The sequence below is a fragment of the Neofelis nebulosa genome, chromosome 6 (genome assembly GCF_028018385.1).
Source record: "Neofelis nebulosa isolate mNeoNeb1 chromosome 6, mNeoNeb1.pri, whole genome shotgun sequence".
In the NCBI taxonomy this organism is placed as follows: Eukaryota; Metazoa; Chordata; class Mammalia; order Carnivora; family Felidae; genus Neofelis; species Neofelis nebulosa.
The window spans coordinates 38,556,643-38,581,199 of NC_080787.1; the positions used below are offsets into that span (position 1 = coordinate 38,556,643).

General features: G+C 40.3%; 1 protein-coding gene and 1 pseudogene across 2 annotated transcripts in view; one reads left to right on the forward strand and one right to left on the reverse strand.

Moving 5' to 3' along the window:
- STK38 (serine/threonine kinase 38) overlaps positions 1 to 23,722 on the reverse strand; it is a 42,054-nt gene extending 18,332 nt beyond the window's left edge. The window contains exons 1-6 of one of the 2 annotated variants that reach the window (XM_058733732.1): positions 23,437 to 23,722; positions 18,375 to 18,507; positions 7,435 to 7,486; positions 6,415 to 6,537; positions 4,522 to 4,605; positions 389 to 512 (exon numbers count right to left, since the gene is read on the reverse strand). In XM_058733732.1, coding sequence (XP_058589715.1) covers positions 389 to 512; positions 4,522 to 4,605; positions 6,415 to 6,537; positions 7,435 to 7,486; positions 18,375 to 18,505 — 514 coding nt within the window. In that variant the 5' untranslated portion in view covers positions 18,506 to 18,507; positions 23,437 to 23,722. Of the gene's footprint in view, positions 1 to 388; positions 513 to 4,521; positions 4,606 to 6,414; positions 6,538 to 7,434; positions 7,487 to 18,374; positions 18,511 to 23,436 lie in introns of both variants that reach the window. The other variant, XM_058733733.1, reaches the window with a different exon arrangement.
- On the forward strand, positions 14,246 to 14,487 carry LOC131514117 (large ribosomal subunit protein eL38-like; annotated as a pseudogene).
- Positions 23,723 to 24,557: the final 835 nt, after the last annotated feature.

The following is a 24,557-nucleotide window of genomic DNA, read 5'->3' on the forward strand; positions in this document are numbered from 1 at the left end:
ATGTAAGTTATACCAAAAGATAAAAAGTTGAAGCAAATCACATAATAGCTTCAATCTGGTCATTTGAGTAACTGATTATACGTGACTCCCATTGACAGGAGAGCAGGCAGAGTCCCTAGTTTATTCCTATACATTTAAAAAGAAAAATAAAAGAAAGAAATGTCCATCTGAAATCATGAGAATGAGTGAGAAGGTTACTTTTATGGCACTAAGAATTGTAGAAAGGCACCCCAGCACAAGACAGGTTACTGACCTCCTTTACAGACCTAAAAAAGATTTAGAAAGCAACTTGGTGAACACGATTAAAAGCAGAAAGGAGGGTTAATTGATGTGAGAGAGAAACCACAGAACAAAAAGGAAAAATGACCTTTCATCGTCAAGTAATTACCTCCAGGCAGGAACTCCATGATTAGGTAGAGGTTTAGCTTATCCTGAAAACTATAGAACATTTTCACAACCCACAAACTGTCTGCCTCCACTAGAATGTCACGCTCCGCACGAATGTGGCCAACCTGGAGGTATACGCATTTGATTAATGACAAGCCTTGCTCTGCTTCATTAGACTGTATATTTGTTTAAACAAGTTAAGTACCGTTTGAGTATTCAATTGTGATGATGCAAAAGATCTAATTTATGCTTAGGCAAACCTATGAACTCAAAATTGACAACACTGGACTTGACGGTATTCAGTCATGAACACTTGAGTGATGAAAGGCTTACAAAAGGACAAAATGAATGGCTGTCATGCAAACGGCAACTTTAACAGTGCTGTCGATTGAACCTGTGATTAATTAAAAGTACCATTCTTTTGCACATCTTTTTGTTCTAATAACCTTTTATGACAAAAATTAGTCCCCAAGATGAAACTCTCTAAACAAGTCCTGCCTCAGGTCTGCAATGGTGTCTGCAATGACAGTGCCCTGGCTGACAATTCTAGAATACTATACCACAGTATTCAGTTCGCTGCTGTGCACAGAGTATGTGCTCAATTCTTACGGAATGGAAATACAAGAATACCTAAGAAGAGTTACTGATTCGAATTTATGGTATTTCCAGCTTTCTGCTCTTACTAAAATATCTAGCCAAGGGAGACCAAATTGCCAAAAGGTTTGGGAGAACTGGCAGAACTACTGACAGAACTACATTATTTCATAATAATGTTTTATTATCAAATTTACCTTATCTACTTGAAATATGTAAGAGTAATCAAACCACAACTGCGTATTATCAAATCCTGTCCCCTCTCCTCTTACGCTAAATGTCACAAGATGCAAAGGTGGGTTCAACCAGGTCTACATTTATTAAGACCCAGTGCGATCCTTGAATAGAAGTTTTGTTCTTAACATATGCAGCAGGGCTTCAGTGCTACCCTATGTTCACAGGTAAAGATGTACCAAAGTTCATAAACTAGCACTTCCGGTTGGCAAACTCAGCGCATGATTGTTGTTTTGTTCAATACGATGTTCGATACGATGCTTTGTTTTATTGCAATGTCTTTAGCAAAGGCAGGCACTCTCTCTTCCAATTGGACACAGGTCCCACCCTTCTCTCCTGTCTTACCCCTAACCTGCCTCATTCTTCCCTTCAGGCCCAAGGGAAGTATTGAGTTTACATATCTCAGTTTCCAGCCTCTACTAAAATTCTTTGGGAAATTTTTAAATAGCTTCAATGTTGCAGAAAACTTACATTTTTACATTTCTCTCCCCTTAGGGCATGGGGGTGGGAAAATGGTAGATAAGGGTGGTAAGGAACAGTGTTATGAAATCACAAAGAAGCTGAGTAAAGGCTAATGCTTTTACTCAGCTTTAATACAGAAGCAAAGCTTTTGGGAAACACTAATGCACTTGCTCAACCGCAGCTGTGGCTGTGCCCCAGTCATCACCGGACATAAAGACTGTGCAAGCCAGCCTCCAGCTGCCTCTGCTCTCCTGGCTCCCAACAAGGCCTCTACCTGCTGCAGGGAGCCAAAAAAAAAAAGGGGGGGAGGCAGAACTATTACCACTCGTCACTCACCTCGGAGGACAGAATGGTGATGGCAACACTCTCTGTTTGTTAAGGGGAAAGCTACAGGCCACCTATGCACACCTTGCCCTTCTCTCCTGGGGCTGAAACAGCAACTAGGAACCTCAAGATCTAAGAGTGGAGTGAGGTTAACATAGGGTAAGGGAAGGAAGAACCAAAGGTGCAACTCACATCAGAGGTTCCCTTTCTCTGTTCCATAAATATTTAATGGGGTGGAGTCACATGCTAGTTGCTATCCTGAGCACTAGGAAAGCAGAGATAAAAGTCCATCTTTTGTCCCCTCCTAATACTGTACTAGCATCACAATTGGAGGTTTTCCTTTAGCAATGTAAGAGAAACATGAAAAAGCTAGCTAAATGCTGGTCTCTTGTCCTTTAAAATTTATTTTCCAGACGGCAAAATTCCTACCCTATGGATCAGAATAACGACCTAAACTCTCAGTGGGTAGCTCTAACTCCTGTTCAGTTTAGTAAAAGCAAAGAAAAAACTTTTCCTAGGGGAAAGGAACCTGTACCTACAAAAAGTTAGGCTCTGAGTCTAAACTTGGTCAGCCCTACCCAAGTGATGGGTCTGCACTGGTCTACTTCCTCTCACGCCCTAGCACCAACCACGCTTCTTCAAGATGGCCGACTCAGGTAGAGTCTGTGACCAGAAACTTTAACTGGATCACACTGAGATCAAATCTAGGGAGCACAGTCCAACAGCAAGGTGAGCTAACAAGTAAGCTAATACATTGTTTAAAATCCTAATTCTCATGGAAAGCTCCTCTACTTTCATGTAGGAACACTTTAGAAAATGATTTTGAAGAAGGCACAGTATTTGAAAAAATGTTTTTACACTGTATATTTGAATTGTCCTCTGTTACCATGCTGGGCAACTGGCACATGTTATGAAGGATTAATAAGTGAAAATCATGATGCATACTTTTTACATTTTATTCTGAACACTAATTATTTGATAAAGAAAGGTTTTGAGACTTGGTGAAAACTATAGGAAGGGCACCTGGGTAGCTCAGTCGGTTAAGTGTCCAACTTCAGCTCAGGTCATGACCTCGGGGTTCACGAGTTCGAGCCCCACATTGGGCTCTGTGCTGACAGCTCAGAGTCTGGAGCCTGCTCTAGATTCTGTGTCTCTGTCTCTCTCTACCCCTCCCCCACTTGCACTCTGTCTCGCTCTCTTTCTCTCAAAAATAAACATTAAAAAAATTATTTTAAGTAATTTAAAAAAATAATAAATAAAGTTATATGAAATAGGTCTTATAAAAATAAAACTTACTTGTGAAATACAAAATATACTGACTCATCACTACAGTTTTCCATTTTCCTTTTCAAGACTAGCTAAAACTCTTTCAGGGTCTATACCCATACCACACACTAATTTTTAAACACATAAATAGGGCTGTTGAGCATTCTGAGTAAGGTTGGTATCAGCATAAACTATAGTGTCTGAATGTTTACTGCCAGGGTATTTGATACTGTCAACCGAAATTCCTGGGAGTCTAAGCTTATAGGTAACACATGAGAATTAAAGAGAAAATAAAAACTTCAAAATTTCACTGGCACTTAAAAGGACTGAGAAGCTTCAGTGATTATACCTCCCTTCTAGAGGCAAAAAAGACTGGGTGTGGGGCCAGTCTCCAACCCTGCTCTTTCACTCTGTGTCCAGGGCTCTCCTTGCCACAGGCTCTCTGTCTTCCTGGAGCACCTGATCCTTTACAGGACATATGCAGGCATCACCCACTAAAATCTGTTCTTAAGCAAACCGCTAAATTAAATTAGATTTACAGAAAAGTTGCATTCTTGTTTTTAATATATTATCCAAAATTTAAAATTTTATTTTGCATAAAGTTACTTTTGCATCTTATACATCTACTTGCAAAGTAGGTTTAGGTTTTAGAAAGTGTTCTCGCTCCTTAAAGGAGAAATTGTACTGCTCTACCGTTTGCATTAGATTTTTTCAAATTCATTCAGAAAGAAGACTGGTCTGTCTTGGGTAGCAATGAGCTACTGAGAAGACCCAACTTTGGTTTGGGTATACAGAATGAAGCATATTAAGACACATTTTAGACTGCAAATTCCAAATTCTAATTCCTAAGGCTCAGTCCCAAAGTGTGTGTGTGTGTGTCTGTGTGTGTGTGTGTATGTGTATGTATATATCAGCATTCAATAGGAACGTGTCATCACAGCAAGTGTGACCCCAAAAATAGGCTCCTCATGACAAGCACAGCATGTGATCAATTGGGAGACACAAACAGCAAATGCTTCTAATAGGTTTTCAACTTTTAAAAGACTGCACATAACATAAGGCATTATTTGTACTTTTAAAATACATGTAACTGCTTCTTTGTTGGGGAAAGAAAAGTAATACATGTATATTTGTACATGACAGTGCTAAAGAAAACTGTAATAAGAAAATACATTTCAAATAAACAAAAGGAACAGTTTTACGTAACAAAAAGCTGATAAGCAGCCTAAGATCACCGTTACAATTGTGGTTTACCTGCTCTTTTTCAAGCATATCTGCTTTACGGAGTATTTTCATCGCATACACATGCCCTGTATCTTTCTTCTGAACAAGCCGCACCTAAGAGTTATAAAAGAAATGCCGAGTCAAAAGTTCACAATGCCAAGGTAATTAATGCTTTCATGTGTTATAGGAAGTAATTTAAACTGGAAAAGTGTTACAATTTTAATATAAACAACCAGCAATAAAAAAAAAAAAAAAAAAAAAAACCAAACAGAAAAAAAGTGCTTTTTAACATTCCAAAATGAGTAGATTTATTATACACGAAGTCAGTTCTGAAAACTTTCTCAGGTATCTCTAGATCTGAACAGTTTGGCTCCCTCGTTGAACAAGTCAATCCTATTTGAAAACCCTCCCTTTTGAACTTAAGGACTCATTATAACCATGGCACCTGTCACCCACAAGCTCAGACAACCTAAGGAAGTGATTGCAACAGTGTTTAAAACAAAAGCAAAAGCTCATGTGCAAGAAAAATGTCTAGAAGGAAAAAACCTAAAATGTGTCATTAGGGAAACAGGGTTTTGTGCAGTTTTCCTCTTTCTTATCCTCCAATGTTTTTAGAGCACATAATTTTATGATGAAAAGAAAATCAATAGTCCACAAACCCAAAGAAAAACTTCTTGGCAAGTCCCTGCACATCCTCCCCTGCAACCCCCCACCCCCACCAAGATACTTAGGCTAACTCCTCCCTGCACCTTTCTTCATGTTTTTCCTGACTGAGTCCCACGTCCCTTCCTCACTAAACAGAAAGTTCTTTTAGAGGTAGTACCATACCCTTCCCGTCTCCAGGAGCCAACAGGGATTTTGAACACTGAGGGATCAATTTAATCTTTCACCTGTGCCTTTGAGTATGTACTCACATTTCCCCTAGGTACGGGTTTTTAATAATATGCTGCTCAATTTATACAAAGTTAATGAAACTATTGCATCATCCACTTTGGGTGAGTCGTCCACTTTGGGTGTTTTCCACTAATGAGGATGACCTTGCAGGGGCTCATTTAAACCCTCCCCATAGACTGCTCTTATGACCGAGCAAGATGCATCTACAAGACCTGGTGGGACAAATGCTTTCAACTCTCTACCACTACCTGTATAACCCATTTCTATAATCTCTGTCTCCTGGGGCCACCTTTTTAGAGCAATACAAATCTAGCGGGAAGAAATAAAGGGTGGATATATGCTGTTAGTTTGCTCCTGAAGAGGCAGTGTGAGGCTGGGAAAAGCAAGAGCTTTAAGATCAGGAACTCCTTTAAGAAACAAAACAAACAAGCAAAGGGAAAAAAAGAGAGACAGACAGAGAAACCAAGAAATAGACTCTTAACTATAGAGAACAAACTCATGGCTACCAGAGGGGACATGGGGGAATAGGGGAAATGGGGTGAGGAATGAGGAGTACACTTGTCATCATGAGCACTAGGTGATTAAAATGAAAACTTTAAAAAAAAAGATTAGGAACTTCTGGGCCCAACTTCTGGTACTGCTGCTCAATGGCTAAGTGACTATGGAGCATTACATATCCTCTCTCGGAGTCTTAATTTCATCATCTATAAAATGAGTCATTGTCATGATTATAGGAGAGAAACACTCAGTAAATAGTAAATATTGATTTCCTTCTACCTTTCAACTCTCCCTCTAAATCAATACTTAAAGCGTCAACATCATCTCTGGCAAAACAGAAGAACAATCAGAGATCTGGGTCAGTGGAGGGGGAGGAAAGGACAGACGGCAGTTACAATGTGGGCCTGGCACGTCTGACCCACCTACCCCATATTTCAGTTCTATCAACAATCATGAGCTTATGATACGTTGGCAGCTTCAAAGTTCTGTGGTATTTTTGTATCTTATCTGGTAAGTAGCTGTGGTTTTTACCTCACCGAATGCTCCTCTGCCTATTACTTTTAAGGATTCAAAATCTTCCAATCCAAGTCTTGTTCTCTTCAAACGAAGAAACTCTGTTTCCTTCCGAGCATGTGCTGATCTCCTCAGTCGTTTCTAACGTTTAAATAAAGGGGGAGAGAGGAGGGAAGGGGGGGGAGCTGAATTTCTGCAACTCCATAGCAGTCTTACTCGTGACTGGAAAGCAGGGCCATGCCGATTAATCATGACCTTCTCACAGGTGAGAGCCTCACAGAAGAACCCTGAAGAGGCCACTCCTCCCCTCCCCAGCTTCCGGATACAAAACCAAACCATACTGATCACCGGGGTGCCTCCGGTGGACTCTGACTAACCTACTTCACCAGTCAATTATTCGAACTTTTCTAATGAAGGCAGAATAAACAATCAATATTTCCCTTTAAACTTTTTTAAATAAAATCAAAGTGTGGGTTTTTTTTTTTTTAACACATTCGAGTTCATTTTATGCTCTATAATTCCAACAAGACTTTAGTATTTTTCACCATTTTCCTGGATTCTATGATTCATTCCCATTTTTGAAAGCATTTCCGCGGTCATTTCAGTTCCTTGCACAGTTTCTTAACTGTATTTTCTCCTACCAAGTCTGTAGACACTGGGGGAAGGGCTGATTTGAGAAATATTTTGCCTTGATAATGATTTCAGGCATTTGCACCACTTCTGTGAGATATTTCCATGATTTCTGTAAATATGCTATGGTTTCCTTTTAAAATTTTAATTTGATCTCATCTCTTTCTTTTCTTGGAATTCTAAATCTAATTAATTTATTACAACTGGGCCTAAATAAGACTTCCTCTCCTGGGTACTCAGTAATTAATTTCTCCATCTTCATGAATACCTAAATCCAGAAGTGCACCAGCCCTCCTAAGTCCCTCTGCTACTAAGCCAAAACCCTTTCTCTATGCACCAAGGCTAACAACTTGCTGCACAAGACTCCCCATGTTGGGTTTCAAGGAAAAACTTCCCAATATTAATTACCTCTTCATCCTTTAGGCCTTCCTCTTCCATCACTTTTTCTAACTTCTTTTGTCTAAAAATAAATAAAAATATTTGAAATAACATTTGAATAACTTTCTGAAAAAGCCTATACAAACACAGGGTTTTTTGTAATGATAAAAACAGGTAAATCTCAAAGTGCCTCATTAAAACAAATTACAGTTACTAAAGACAAGTGAAAAGATTCCCACCCTCTGTTAGTTCTACCTTTTGAAAAAGATTGTATAAGATGTTAATGCAACAAAGAATCTTATTTCAAAATGAAAAGTTCTCTTTCCTTTATTTTTAAGTTATTTCCTCCTTAACAAACCACAAAACAGCTGGTGTTTGATAACCTCTTCTATCAGGGTGTTTCTCTCTCTCTCCCAGACTGGTATCTACTTCCTTTATTTTTACATCTTCCTCCTCCTCCCTGCCACAAACAAAGAGCAATAAACACTGGTAAAGGCAGAATTTGGAGATTTGGGGTGGAGGGGAGAAAGGGGAATGGTCAAAATACGTGATTGGCACCACTATTAAAACTTAAGACTCTAAATCCTTGGAGTATTAAACTTTAAAAACTGCATCCAAGAGTATTTTTGAGCTACAATCTCACAGTGAAACAAGTAAAACTTCCTTATAACCAATTCCACACAACCTTTATTTATTCAGCATAATAAATGAAAGCACATGGGCTGGGATCTCTATCACTTATCAGCATTCCTGATAGCAGGCAATGTGAGCAGGACAGGGAAGAATGAAAGTACAGAGTACACGAGTACACGCAGCAACAGCATGTAGTCAATGCGGGGGAGGCACACAGCACTTCAAATGCCACACTTCAAATGTCAGTCTGTAGACGACTAAAAGCTACAGAGGCCTGTGTATAAAGGAGTGAGGTGATGAGGTTCTATTTTAAAATGACAGCCACAGTAATAAGCTGACGGGCTGGCAGGGAAAGCAACTGACAACGACTGAGGCAGACTGAAAGCTTTAGTAACGATTCAGATGAGCAGTAAAGATCTGGAACTAAGGCTAGAAACCTAGAATGAAGTGAACAGAGCTATTGCAAAGATGACCAACTGGCAGCAGGAGTCAAAGGAAAAATCTTACAATTTCTTGTGTGGGAGGATAATGACACCAGTAACCAAGAGAGGAAGCACAGAGAAAGGACCAAGGGAAAGATAATGGGTTTTATTTTGGTCAATAAATAATTATTGCAATAATAGTAATTAGTTTAAATCAGTATCATGTTAGAAATCATATTACACATCCACAGGATCAGATGACATCAAGAATTCATATCCAAGCTCTCAGGAAGTAAAAAGATCTACTCTGACCCTGATTGGGGGGGGGGGGGGGGGGCGCAGTCGGGGAAGCACGGGCATGGCTCCCAGTCTGCCCACTTCTCTTCTCTGAGTTCCCAGAATATTTTGGGGTATGTATCTATGTGTGCACATTACTGGAAGGAGAAGGCTGTATTATTGGTACTTTCAGGAGTGTAAATTAATTCCATTTCAGTGGTTAAATAGTTGAAGTAGAGAAGAATAAAAAGAATCAAAGATAACATCACAGCAAGAACTATAATATCTCAACCATGGTTAGCTCTTTTTGTGCCTTGAGTATCAAACACCATAATTTCCGACTATTTTTTTTGAATGACCACACCAGACTAGGCTAGAAGTCCAATGTGCTATCATATAATGTGTGTCCCAGAGATGGTTGCTTCTGACTGTGTATTTTTTTTTTTTTTTCCAAAAGAGAGAGAGGGGGAGAGAAAGGCAGAAGGAGAGAGAGAATCTTAAGCAGGCTCCATGCTGGGCATGAAATCATGACCCAAGCCAAAATCAAGAGTCAGACCGTAACAGTCTGAGCCACCCAGACACACCTGCTTCTGACTATATTTTAAATTTTTTTTTTCAACGTTTATTTATTTTTGGGACAGAGAGAGACAGAGCATGAACGGGGGAGGGACAGAGAGAGAGGGAGACACAGAATCGGAAACAGGCTCCAGGCTCTGAGCCATCAGCCCAGAGCCTGACGCGGGGCTCAAACTCACGGACCGTGAGATCATGACCTGGCTGAAGTCGGACGCTTAACCGACTGCGCCACCCAGGCGCCCCCTGACTATATTTTAAATCTCAGTTCCAACTAAGAAGCTTTCCATAGCTTGACTGCAAGCATAATTAAATTGGTTTCTGTAGAATATCTACCTGAGAGCAAAGTTATCAGAATCAACTCCTTGAACACAATCAGATTCGTTCATCAGAAAAGTATCCAGAAAAAAGCCTATCCGTGGTAATGATACTGGGGCCAAGCCAATGAAGATCTTAAAGACACCAAAAATGGCAAGCATAGCCTGAAATGAGGCTTACAAATGATATCTTCTGTGAGATGATCCCAAGAAATTACCATCAACTTTGTTAGATTCATGATGACATTGTAATTACACAAGTAAATGGCCATATTTTACAAGATGTACCCTACAGTACGTAGGAAATGACAGATGTTTAAATTTTGTTTTGAAACACAACTGCAAGAAAAAATAAAATGGAATAGATGAAATAAATTTAACAAAATCTTGATGATTACTGAATCTGAGGAATGAGTATATGGGGGTTCATTGTAAGATACATAGATACATACATAGAAAGACATATAGTCTTTCTATATGTATGTTTAAAAGTGTTCATAATGAAAAAGAAAAGCAGGCCCCTCCACTGTGTGTCCCTGGTGGAAGAGCCAGTTTAGCTAATACTCCAGCCATTGGTGAAGCTACTCTTGCACTCAACTCCAAAGGTCCAGAGCAGAACCCCAGGAGAAAGACTGCCCACTTACACTTGGAGGCCACCCCCAACCTCACCCCATCAAGGGCTTTCTGTGAGCTCTACTTATCTGCATGAGAGCCCACTTCTCATAGGAGATGGTAAGGGCAAGTAGCTGAATCCTCCTTCTCCACTAAGAATAGCGTCTTGTACACAGCCAACTTCATAAAATGTGTGTTGCCAAATGGGGAGGAAAAGATCCAAGTGTGTATCAATGTGCAAACATATTTATGACTGCATGTAATTAGCCCCTTTTGCCAACCTTAAGTTCACCTCCCAGTACAGCTTGATTCAGAGGTTGCAGAAATTGGAGAAAAGAGCTAATCCACTCTACAAGACAGCTGACTAGACAATATTTCTAATTTCTGTTGATGAGACATTTTAAAACCAGGAAAAATAGTAAAGAAATAAACACTACTTGTTATTTCCATGATCAAAATTGAGAAAACTCTCAAGAAATATCCTAGGGGCGCCTGGGTGTCTTGGTCGGTTAGGCGTCTGACTTCGGCTCAGGTCGTGATCTCACAGTCCGTGAGTTCGAGCCCCGCGTCAGGCTCTGTGCTGACAGCTCAGAGCCTGGAGCCTGTTTCAGATTCTGTGTCTCCTTCTCTCTCTGCCCCTCCCCCGTTCATGCTCTGTCTCTCTCTGTCTCAAAAATAAATAAACGTTAAAAAAAAATTTTTTTTTTAAAAAAAGAAATATCCTAAAAATGAATATTACAGATTTTTTAAAAATCTTGACAAATTACTTTGGTTTGACTGATATATCTAATCAGTGAATTAACAATCAAAGGTCAAGATTTACCCATTCCTGGGACTTAAATAAAACTGACACTTGCTGACTAATAGTAATCACAATATTACAACTCAGTATCAGATCAGACCAAATGCAGACAGGGGGAAATCTGGGTAAGACTATCTAACAGGAGTAGTAGAACTTGCTAATTCTCAAAGGGTAAAATGTAGGAAAATTCTTATTTGATTTGGGGTAAGAGGGGAGGAAACACACCATTACTTCCTATTAAATTAGGTTTTTGTGGCTTTAATTAATCCACCAAAATAGTATTTATGAAGAACAGAAACAACACAATATTTAATAAGAAAACAATGCTTGGTGCCTGGGTGACTCAATCAGTTGAGCATCCAACTTCAGCTCAGGTCATGATCTCATAGCTTGTGGGTTTGAGCCCTGCATCAGGCTCTGTACTGATGTACAGCTTAGAGCCTGCTTCAGATCCTCTGTCTCCCTCTCTCTCTGTCCCTCCCCCACTCACACTCTGTCTCTCTCTCTCTCTCAAAAATAAACAAACATTAAAAAAAATTTTCTTAAGAAAAAAATGCCAGTTTCCTTGGTTTTGGTTTCAGGCTGCTATGAATTATTTTGTATGACTATCTAGGCAATAATCAATACCTACCACATAATTAGGATCACATAAGAGAAAGAATAGAAGTGGTGTTCCTACAGAACCTTACCATCAGAGGCAAAACAAGGATTAAATAAAAAAGATGAGGGATGCTTGGGTGGCTCAGTCAGTTAAGCATCTGACTTCAGCCCAGGTCATGATCCTGTGCTTCATGGGTTCAAGCCCCACATTGGGCTCTGTGCTGACAGCTCAGAGCCTGGAGCCTGCTTCGGATTCTGTGTCTCTGTCTCTCTCTGCCCCTCCACTGCTCGCTCTCTCTCTCTCTCTCTCTCTCAAAAATAAGTTAACATTAAAAAAAAATCATTAAAAAATTTTACCAAAAACACACATCCTAATCCTCTTGTCTACCATTCCCTTTGCGCAATCTCTTTTGGTTAATTTGATCTTTAATAAAAGCAAAACCACCACCGCTTTTGGAAGGTATCTCCATCTTAAGAATCCAAAACAGGGGCGCCTGGGTGGCTCAGTCGGTTAAGCGTCTGACTTCGGCTCAGGTCATGATCTCACGGTTCGTGAGTTTGAGCCCCGCATCGGGCTCTGTGCCGACAGCTCAGAGCCTGGAGCCTGCTTCAGATTCTGTCTCTCCCTCTCTCTCTGCCCCTCCCCTGTTCATGCTCTGTCTCTCTCTGTCTCAAAAATAAATAAAACATTAAAAAAAAAAAAAAGAATCCAAAACAAAAAAAGCACTGATTTCAACCCATTTTGGGGTGTAATTTAGTGTAAATCACAACGTAACACTTATTAATAACATAACACCATTATCGTATAATTACTAGAGAACATGATACATATCAATAATGAACTTTAAGGCAGAGCCAGTAGGATTAAAAACCAAGTATTACAGGGTTGGCTGGGTGGCTTAGCTGCTGAATGTCAGACTCTCGATTTCAGCTCAGGTCATGGGATCGAGCCCAGTGTTGGGCTCTGCGCTAAGTGTAGAGTCCGCTTCAGATTCATTCTCTCTCTCTCTCTCTCTCTCTCTCTCTCTTGCTCTCCCTCCCTCCCTCTGACTCTCTCCCCCACTCTTCCACTCTCTCTCTGAAGTAAAAAAAAAAAACAAAAACAAAAAAAACCTATTATCAAATAAAACAAGTATCTTAATCAGAACTCGTATTTGTTTTCTTTCTATAATACCAGAAACTACAATTTCAAGAGAGTGGTTGTATTTGAAAATAACTATCTCCAACAGCATGCCTAGAGATATACTGTGCAAATTTATCCTTGAATTCCCCATGATCCCAACATAGGGCACTCTGCAGGCACTTCTCTGTTTCAGTGAACAGCAGCTAGCCACCACCAGCTATAAAATATTTTGCTATTTCACTTTCAGATCTGCATATTTAAAGTTCAATCATGATTTATACCTTCATGAAGAGTGTGGCTGCAAAAGCTCTTATGAAAATATTAGTATATCAAATCCAGCAACATACAAAAAGAATACATTATATTATAATCAAGAGGGCTTTACCCCAGGAAGGCAAGGTTAATTTAACCTGCAAAAAATCAGCCCATGTAATTCATCATATTCAAAGAATAAACAGCGATGCAAAGATGCAGAAAAAGGATTTGACAAAATTCAATACACACTCATGTTAAAAACTCAGCCAAACAGGAACATAAGAAAATTTCCCCAATCTACAAAGGACATCTCTGAAAAACCTACAGGTAACATCACAACTAATAGTGAAATAGTGAGTGCTTTTACCTTCAAATCAGGAACAAAAAAAAATGTCTACTCTCACCACATATAGTCAACGTTGTACCTGATATCCCAGCCAATCCAATAAGGCAAGAAAAAGAAGGTGATAGATTGGAAAAGAAGCAAAACTCTCTATTTGAATATGCATAATTGTTTACACAGAAAATCCTAAGGAATCTACCAAAAAAGCTACTAGAATAAGTAAATTAGCAAGTTGCAGGGTATAAGGTCAATATACAAAATTCAGGTATATTTCTATATGCCAGCAGCAACAACTGGAAAAAAAATTAAATATCCACTTACAACAACATCAAAACAACCTCAAAGTACTGGCAATAGATGAACAAAATAACATATAACAACCCCATATTAAACACTACAAAACACTTCTGAGAAAAATTAAAGACCTAAGAGAATGGGGGGCGCCTGGGTGGCTCAGTCGGTTAAGCAGCCGACTTCGGCTCAGGTCATGATCTCGCGGTCCGTGAGTTCGAGCCCTGCGTCAGGCTCTGTGCTGACAGCTCAGAGCCTGGAGCCTGTTTCAGATTCTGTATCTCCCTCTCCCTGACCCTCCCCCGTTCATGCTTTGTCTCTCTCTGTCTCAAAAATAAATAAACGTTAAAAAAAAAATTAAAAAAAAAAAAAGACCTAAGAGAATGGGAAGATATACCACGTTCATGTATCAGAAGATTCAATACTGTTAAGATGTCAATGCTCCCCCAAAGTGATCTTCAGATTCAGTACAATTACATTCATAATTCCATTAAGCTTTCCTCTAGAAATTGACAACCTGATTCTGAAATTTATATGAAAATAAAATTGCCACTTGCCATGCTGGCTGCATGCTTGCCTGCACCCTTCGTAGCCATGTCTTACAAAATTGAAGAAATCAAGGATTTTCTGCTCACAGCCAGGTGAAAGGATGCCAAGTCCATCAAGATCAAGAACAATAAGGATAATGTGAAGTTTAAAGTCTGATGCAGCAGATACCTTTACACTTTGGTCATCACAGACAGAGAGAAGGCAGGGAAACTGAAGCAGTCCCTGCCCTCAGATTTGGCAGTAAAGGAGCTGAAATGAACCCAGCAAACTAATTTGAACTGTATTAAAATTTTTAAAATTCTTGAAAGAAAGAAAGAAAGAAAGAAAAAATGCAAAGAAACTAGACTATCTAAAACAATCTTAGGGGAAAAAAAACCAACAACGAAGTTGAAGACTTAACCTACATCACTTCAAAACTTAGCACAAAGCTAACAGTAACCACGTCAGTGTGATACTGACATAGGGACAAACAGATCAATGAAAGAGAATAAAAAATCCACAAATGGGGGCACCTGGCTGGCTCAATCAGTAAAACATGCAACTCAATCTCAGGGTTGTAAGTGTGAACCCCATGTTGGGTGTGGAGATTACTTAAAAATAAAATCTTTAAAAAAATAAAATCTTGGGTGTCTGGGTAGCTCAGTTGGTTAGAGCACCCAACTTCAGCTCAGGTCATGATCTCACGGTTTGTGGGTTCAAGTGCCACATCGGACTCTCTGCTGTCAGTGTAGAGTGTACTTCAGATCCTCTGTCTCCCTCTCTTTCTGGCTCTCCCTCACTGATGAATGAATGAATGAATGAATGAATGAATGAAAGAAAGAAAGAATAAAAGACAGAAAAGAAAAAAACCTTCTAAAAAGAAAAAAAAAAAAAAAAACAGATACACACTACATGGTATTTGGTTTTTGATAAAAATGCCGAAGAATCTAATGGGGAAAAGGAAATCTTTGCAACAAATGGTGCTAAAACAACTGAATATCCATAACAAAAAAAATAAATCTCAATCCCCACCTCATACACTTATTAATTCAAGATGGATCATAGAACTAAATGTAAATACTAAATTATAAAACTTCCAGAAGAAAATGTAAAAGAATATCTTTATGCCTTGGGAGGAGTGAAGATTTCTTAGAGATCACAGAATGCAATAGCTATAAAAGAGAAAAATGCCAAATTAGATTTCATCAAAACTATTTTTTTTACTAGCATTACTTTTATTTTAGAAAGAGAGAGCATGAGCAGTAGAGAGGGGCAGAAGGAGAGGGAGGAAGGGAGAGAGGGGGAGAGAGAGAGAGAGAGAGAGAGAGACAGAGAGACAGAGAGAGACAGAGAATCCCAAACAGGCTCCACACTCAGCACAGAGCCCAATGTGGGGCTCGATCCCACAACCCTGGAATCATGACCTGAGCCAAAATCAAGAGTTGGATGCTCAACCGACTGAGCCACCCAGGCACTCCAGATTTCATCAAAATTTAAAACTTCTGGGGCACTTGGGTGGCTCAGTCGGTTGAGCATCCAACTTTAGCTCAGGTCATGATCTCATGGTTTGTGGCTTCAAGCCCAGTGTCGGGCTCTCTGCTGTCAGCACAGACCCTGCTTCAGATCTTCTGTATCCCTTTCTCTCTGCCCCTTTCCTACTCACGCTCTTTCTCAAAAATAAACATTAAAAAAAAATTTAGGGTGCCTAGGTGGCTCAGTCAGTTAAGCTTCCAACTCTTGGCTTCGGCTCAGGTCATGATCTCACGGTTCATGAGTTCAAGCCCTGCACCAGGCTCTGCGTTGACAGTGTGGAGCCTGCTTGGGATTCTCACTCTCTTTTTCTTTTTTTTTTTTTTTTTTCAATTTTTTTTTTTTCAACGTTTTTTATTTATTTTTGGGACAGAGAGAGACAGAGCATGAACGGGGGAGGTGCAGAGAGAGGGAGACACAGAATCGGAAACAGGCTCCAGGCTCCGAGCCATCAGCCCAGAGCCTGACGCGGGGCTCAAACTCACGGACCGCGAGATCGTGACCTGGCTGAAGTCGGACGCTTAACCGACTGCGCCACCCAGGCGCCCCTCACTCTCTTTTTCTGCCCCTCTGCCATTGGTGCTGACTCTGTCTCGCTCAAAAAAAAAAAAAAAGGTTAAAAATTTTTTTAACTTTTGCTTATCTAAAGACACTGTTAAGAAAATGAACAGGAAAGCCAGAGACTGAAAGAAACTATTTGCAGAACATTTATGTGACAAAAGACTGGTAACTAGGACTTATAAAGAACTCCTACAACTCAATGGTCAAAAAATTTGAAGAAACACTTCACACACACACACACAAAATATAAATGACCAAAAGGCACATAAAAAAATGTTCACCATCATTAATCATCATGGCAATGCAAATTAAACAGTAAGATACCACTAACCATCTATAAGAATAACTGAAGTTAAAAGACTAACAGACGTTTTGTTCGCAAAAATGTAAAGCAACTCGAACTCTCATACATTATTGATACTATTTTAGAAAAAGGTCTAGCAGTTTCTTATAAAATGAAACATACTTATGTGTATTTATGAACCAGCAATCCCACTCCTAAATATTTACCCAAGAATTGAAAGCAAATGTTCACAAAAAGATCTGTACACAAATGTTCATAGAAACATATCCAAAACAGTCAAAAAGTGGAAAAAAGCCCAGATGTTTATCAACAGAAGAATGTAAAAACAGAGGTATAGGTATAGTCAGAAAACAGAATGGTACTCAGCAATATAAAGGAACAAACTATTGACACAACAGCAACATGGATGAACCTTGAAACATTAGGCTAAGTGAAAAAAGCCTTACTGAAATGAGTGCTTACTATATATAAATCCATTTACAACCTCCATTTGTACAGAATAAGCAAGAGTAATCTAAAATTACAATAGTGGTTGCCTGGGGTTGAAGGAACATCTCCAAGAATCAAAGAACTTTCTAGGATGATGATAATGTTCTATGTCTTGGTAGGAGTTTCAATTCTACAGGTACATACACTTGTGGGGCGCCTGGGTAGCTCAGTCAGTTAGGCGTCCGACTCTTGATTTCAGCTCAGGTCATGATCTCACAGTTCGTGGGATCAAGCCCCACATCAGGCTCTGCTCTGACAGTAAGGCGCCTGCTTGGGATTCTCTCCCTCTCTCTCTCTGCCCCTCCCCTGTTCACACGTGCTCTCTCGCTCTCAAAATGAATATTTAAACTGTTTAAACTAAAATATTTAAAAATATATATATGTATATATATATATATATATATATATATACACACACATTGAACTCATTTGCTATACAAGAAGTAAAATATACTGACATCTGCAACATACTTTGAAGTACAGCAAAAAATTAAGATGGTTTAATGAATGGACAGAGATGGATAGATGGATATGTGATAAAACAATGAATGGTAATTGAAGAATCTAGATGTATATATGGGTATTCACTGTATAATTCCTTCAACTTTTCTGTACTTCTGAATATTTTCATAATAAAATGTTGAGAACAAAATTTTAATTACGAGTTACTATATAAATAATATATACCAGGTGCTAAGTGACTGAGTGATTGCTATGTGAGAAGCACTATGGTGGATACTCACATATGTTATATCTAATCCCCACAACAATCCTGCGAGGCAAGTATTATCCCCATTTTCCCGATTGGGAACTGATACACAAAAAGTCTAAGAAACTGGTCCTGGCCTCAGACAGCTACTAAATGGTAAAGGCAGGATTCTAAACCCAGGTCTGATTCCATAAGGGCTGCTCTTTCTACTACATCACACTACTTTAACAATAAATCTAAGAATTTGGCCAATGTTTTCATACTACTATGGAATTCTGTGTTATTTTTTTTCTAAGAATTTATTTTTAAGTAATCGCTATACCCAACATGGGGCCCAAACTCACAACCCTAAGGTCAAGAGTAGCATGTTCCACTGATTGAGCCAGCCAGGCACCCCTGTGTTATTGGCTAGTAGTAGAAATAAGTGGGTTAATAGCAAGGACTTTGGAAATCAATGGCACTGTCCTTCCATTCTAATGGGATAGGATATAATATGGATGCTGCTATTCTTATCTCCTTTCAACAGTATTATGAATGTGTTTTGTGACACTAGACAGGAATGCCAAAACCATGACACAATTTTCTCAAACAAAATTCTTTACCTCATTTCTCGTTCTTCATGTTGAGCGATAAGGTTGCTATAAAAATTCTCCAGTGTCACTTTGGTCATTGTCACCCTTTCCTTTGTGTGATTACTCATGGATGAGCAAGGTGTTGAGCCTGTCATTGCCATGGCTGCTAGAAACAAAAAAAGAAGAGGTATTAGTTTTGGAGTTAGAATCCATCAACTATCACTCTCCTACCTCCCTGGTAGGAAAGTAAACTGGTACAAGTTTTCTGGAAGACAAACATGTAAATATATAACAAAGGCCACATAAACAGAATACTTGGTGAAAATAAGTATGTATTAATGTCCTATGACCCAGAAATACCATCTCTAGGTATAAGGCCTAAAGAAACTGTCACACATGTTCTTAAGGAGATATGCACAATGATGTGCATTAGAGGGAATGTTTATTATGCCATCATTTGTGACATAGGAAGTTGAAGCCAATTCAGTAAGGAAATAAATAAAATGCTGTGGGTGCACATAAAGAAATAACATGCAGTAGTCAGAAGCAAATCTATCTGTACCTAAAAGTGACATGAATATCTTTAAAACATCTTGTTAATTTTAAAAAAAGGAGGAGAACAAGATCGTAACACCATAAGCATAAATTAAGAAGATATAATATAGACACAGTATAATTCTTTGCCATCCAAGAATCTACCTAAAAGAAATCAAAGACCCATAGGGATTCATACACAAGGAGACTCAATGTAGCAGTGTAATGGCAAAGGAAAACTTGAAATAACTTGAATATCCAACAACAGAACTGATTAAATTATCGATTTATGTGTTTACCAGATGTGCACAGAATTATTTGAAATACATATCAAAATGTTACCACCAGCTTAACTCTAGGCAGTAAGAACGCAATACATCATTTTATTCGTTTGTGCTTTTCCATAATTTCCATATTTTCTTCAATGAATATGTACTATTACTATTAAACTACAAATAACTTTTTTTTAATTTACATTTATTTATTTTTGACAGAGAGAGACAGAGCACAAGTGGAGGAGGGGCAGAGAGAGAAGGAGACACAGAATCCGAAGCAGGCTCCAGGCTCCAAGCAGTCAGCACAGAGCCTGACACGGGGCTGGAATTCACAAACTGCGAGATCATGACCTGAGCCAAAGTCGGACGCTCAACCAACTGAGCCACCCAGGCGCCCCTAACTACAAATAACTTTTAAATCTGCCATTCCTATAGTTAAAAAAAACCTATGACTAAAATGTCCATTTATAGGTATTCATGTACTGACATATCTTATGATATTCGATAAATGCTTGCTGTCTATTTGGATTTACAAATTAAAACAAATAACTGTGATAAAAAAAACATCGTTACAAAGAAATAACCTGAATCATAATTTTAGTGATGGAAGAGATCTGAAAAACAAGGGACCCTAACCTCCTAGTTTTACATATGAGAAAACTGATACCAACAAGGTTTAAATAGTTTATAGAACATTTTTCCTAAATTTAAATTTCATCCTCCACCCCCACCCCAGATATTTTTGCCAGCCCATATTGTCACACTTGGCCACACCATTCACCAATCTGGACCTGCTCCAGCACTGGCAATAATGTTCAGTATTTTATCCTTATCATGCCTTCCTCCAACATGACTGCCTGCCTTTAAGTCTGTCCTTTCATCCCAATATAAAGTGGAGTAAAAGTAGGAGGGGCCAAGGGCCATTTTCAAAGACAGTACATTCTATGAAAAGTTTCCTTCAGGTTCCCTTTAATACTTAGCAGCTTTTTATTTTTTATTTTATTCTTTTTTTAATGTTTATTTTATTTTTGAAGGAGAGACAGAGTGTGACTGGGGGAGGGGCAGAGAGAGAGAGAGAGAGAGAGAGAGGGAGAATCTGAAGCAGGCTCTAGGCTCTGAGCTGTCAGCACAGAGCCCGACGCGGGGCTGGAACTCACAAACCGCAAGATCATGACCTGAGCTAAGTCGGACACTCAATGGACTGAGCCACCCAGACGCCCCATACTTAGCAGCTTTTTAAACTGTCTCGTAGATTAAAGCTATTAAGGAATGTGCAAATACTTATTATTACTAAGACAAAAGGCTTAACATTAAGCAACTTTATTAAAAAAATATTCAGGGAAAATCATATAAAAGAATAATTCTTTCAGAGCAAAGAAATTCAAAATCAAGGCTCTACTTCAAATGTTTTTATTGATGATGTGCCAAAATGATCAGTGATCACAAATTCAAGTGAACTCAGCTCTACCTTATGTTATTTGTTATTATGTTATATTTTTTATGGGGAAGTTTCTGCTAATACCAAACAAAGAAAACACAAATGTTTTTAGGATATCAGTAGATTTTTCAAAAACCTCTGGTTTATGAAGCTTGGGTGTGGTTCCTTATTTGTCAGCCTATACCCCCTCCACCCACAATGAAAACCACATGCACTCTAAGTCTGGTGAAGAAATTTTGAAACCAGATTTAAAAACAAGTCTGAAGTAAGGGAGTGCTTTGTACTCCTCCCTGGTCTGAACATTTCTGGAGACATTTTTATAAATACACAGATGTGGTTACATTTTAACAACTGAAATTATTTTAACATAGAAATGCATTAGAAGAGTGTTTAAACCTAAGACAAACAGCACCTTCCATGTAATAAGTGGTTAATAAACATAAGTTGAGCAAGTTAATGATTTTTCAGTTGTCAACAAAATTAAAGAACAAAATTACATTTACATTGATAGGTATATAAATACTGGGGTGGAGAAAGTTTTGACTCATTTAAGTCACTGGCATGGCTTCCTAGGCTTTTAAAAAGATCAACAGGATATTAAGCGTACTCAAAGATGATCATATAATAGGCTAACAAATTTTCTAGCAGAATGATTTTCAACCTTCACATACAGTCTCTAATGTAATAGCAAAGATTGCACTATCCTTCCCTTTGACCTTTCTTCAAAACCTCCTCCTCCCCTTCCTTCACTCATAAAAGGATGAGCCTATTCTAATAACCTTTCATCAAAAGATACAATTACTATTGCCCTATAGCAATTTATAGGCTTACTGGGTCAACCAAGTACCTTTTATAAGACAGAGCTTTCCCTTATGCTTTTGACAATTCAAGCCTTCATGCCCTGACCTACAGACTACTGGAGGTCCCTTCCCTGTTTGTTTCATTCTTCAACTCTGCAGAATTAGGGAATAGGTAGGTGAGAAATTCTTAAAAGTTTTATTTATTTATTTATTTTTTTTCTTTCTTTCTTTCTTTCTTTCTTTCTTTCTTTCTTTCTTTCTTTCTTTATTTTTTTGAGAGACAGAGAGAAACAAAACGTGCTTGGGAAGGGGCAGAGAGAGAAGGAGACACAGAATCCAAAGCAGGCTCCAGGCTCTGAGCTGTCAGCACAGAGCCTGATGCAGGGCTTGAACCCACGAACCTTGAGATCAGGACCTGAGCCGAAGTCTGACGATTAACAAACTGAGCCACCCAGGAGCCCCTTAAAAGTTTTAAAAATTTAATAAGAGAACTGGATCTTTGTAAGGTAGGGGTAGGTACTGCAAACATAAAAGCAGATCACATGAAAACCAGTTTTATTCAACCTAGATGGCTATGCCTGGCTGACTGACTTTACAATGGTACTGTTACCTCTACGAACACCCCTTCTCTCACTAATTCTTTCTTTGTGACTGACAATCCAGAACCTTCCATCTGGGCAAATGAACACGGAGGCTAAGACTACTCCTTAACAGTCACCCATCTTTGGGGCATCTGGGTGGCTCAGTCAGTCAAGCCTCCGACTCTCCATCTCAGCTCCAGTCTTGATCTCACAGTTTGCAGGGGATCGAGCCCCGCGTCGGGCTCTGTGCTGACAAGCCTGCTTGGGATTCTCTCTCTCCCTCTCTCCCTCTCAAAAGTAAACAAAAAATAACTTGAAGAAGAAGAAGAAGAAGAAGAAGAAGAAGAAGAAGAAGAAGAAGAATCATCACGCATCCTAATTTCTCCTCCTGAACTGTAAGCCAATGGGAAGTACTTTTAATATCCTTCTCCAGTCTCATGCACAATGCTACGCACTTAGTAAGCACCTTATAAAGATTTACGAAGAAGACACTCATCTTTTATGACCATTACTAGGAGCTGGGGCTACGTATGTTTGGTAGGGATGGAGTTGGCATGTGAAGTGGTTTTCTCTACAAAGGTGGAGGATAGTGCTCTGGTCCCCTTGTGAGCAAGCCGCTTTCTAATGTCTGGGGTAGACAGTGGAGCCCATTACCGTGGTCATGTTTTACGTTTAGGGAAACCACATCTACTGCCTGGCTAATCCTAATTCAGAGCCAAGGTGAGCTGAAAGGGGGAGGAAGCACAAGGTCTACCTCGCGACAACCTTCCTCTGTACATTTCAAAAACAACAAGTGTCTCTTTGTGTCTTTCGGTCAATTCAAAGTGCAGCCGGGAGATCTGGTCTCTCTACGAGCTGTTCCATACACTTTCCGACACAGACTTTCCTCCCAGTCCTTATCGACTTTTCTTTTCTCCTCTTAAAAAAAAAAAAAAAAAAATCTCCGCTCAATTTTCCTGTGATTTTAAGATGATCTGAAGCCCAGTACCCTAAGACTAGCCACCGGGAAGGGAGCAGACTCAAAGGAACCACACCCCAAGGTGGGCTTTCCACACCCTGCCTCACACAACAGCTCTTAGGTTCTCAGACCCCAGAGAAAAAGCAAAAGAAGGGAAAACTGGCAATGACTGAGGTCCCAGAGGAGACTGAGCTGTTGCAACGAGTAGACAAAGCTGGCAACATGGAAAAGAGAGACAGACTGGCTCCCCGCCCCAGCTGCACAAAAAGAAAGAAAGAATGGGGTGGGGAGCCTGGGACTGGGAAAACGTGGAGAGGAGTGACAGGGGACCCTCGGGAAACCCAGAGGAGGGGGACTGTCAGGAGGCTGAGGAGGGCGGCCGAGGGGCCGACAGGACAGGGCTGGAAAGAGGGCGTCGGCGGGAAGGAAGAAGTCCAAAAAGAGTCGGGAGGAGACGAGGGGAAAAACCTGGGATGGCGTGAAGACAGTGGCACCGAGACACTCACCAGAGCCCCGGGGGAAGAAGGGCTGGGGGCGGCGACCAGCCGCGGACGCCGGCGCGGCCAGCGATGTCTCTCGACGGGCGGACAGGCGAAGCCCCAGCGGCAGCACCCGGCCGACCAGAAGAGACGAGGGGACGCCTGAGGGACTCTGGAGTCCGGGCCGAGGGGCGGTTGCGGGTGAGGACAACAGGAAGCGCTCCAACTGCCGGAAAAGACGGCAGCGCGAAGGGGCCAAGGCGGCCGAGTACCCCGCCGCGTAGTGGGGCAGGCGCGGCGGGCAAGGGCCAAGACTGCGCAAGCGTGACTTCCTAGAGACGCGGCGGGGGATTTCAGGACTGCGCGTGCGCGGCCCTGCAGCTCCCGCTCTCCCCGCCTTACCTGAGCAGGAGAGGGGGTACGGAGGGCGAAGTGTGAGGTGTGGGGCGCTGTCGGGGTGGGGGAGGCTGGGCTCGAGAGGGAGGCTCTATTTGTTTCTGGTTTCTTTGCTTTATTTTTAAATAATTTTAGACTTACAAAAAGCTGTAAAATTAATACAAGGAAGTCTCGATATACCCATCACCCACCCAGCTTCCCTCACCAGCTTACGTAACTATGCTACATTGTCAAAACCAGGAAATTGACATTGGCACAATACAACTGACCACGCCAATACAATTGACTAGATTGCAGACCTTACTCAGATTTAACCAGTTTCCCGTGCACTCATTTGTGCGTCTGTGTGTGCTTGCGTGTTCACACTCATCTGTAGTTCTATTAAATGTTAACACGTGTAGTCGTCATCCCCCCACCTTCCCTTGATTTTCAGTCATCGTAGCAATAAGACGGCTAGAGCCCTTGGCCCCATCTTACTCTTCCTTAAGAGTGCCGTCCTTACCTAGGATCTGGTGAGCTCTCTTAACACCAGGCTATCAGGAGAGCATCCCAGTGTGCACAGAAGAACCTGCTTTTCAAAGCTACCCAACCACTTAATCTGTACCACCCCTTGGGGTAGAGGTCCCAAGCCTTTGGACGGACACTCATTCATTCCTTGAGAACGGAGCACAGTGCACTTGGCCAGAAATTGTCAGGCTGCTGGAAACAAAGATAAGTAAGACATAGTGCCTGCCTGCCTTCAAAAAGACCAT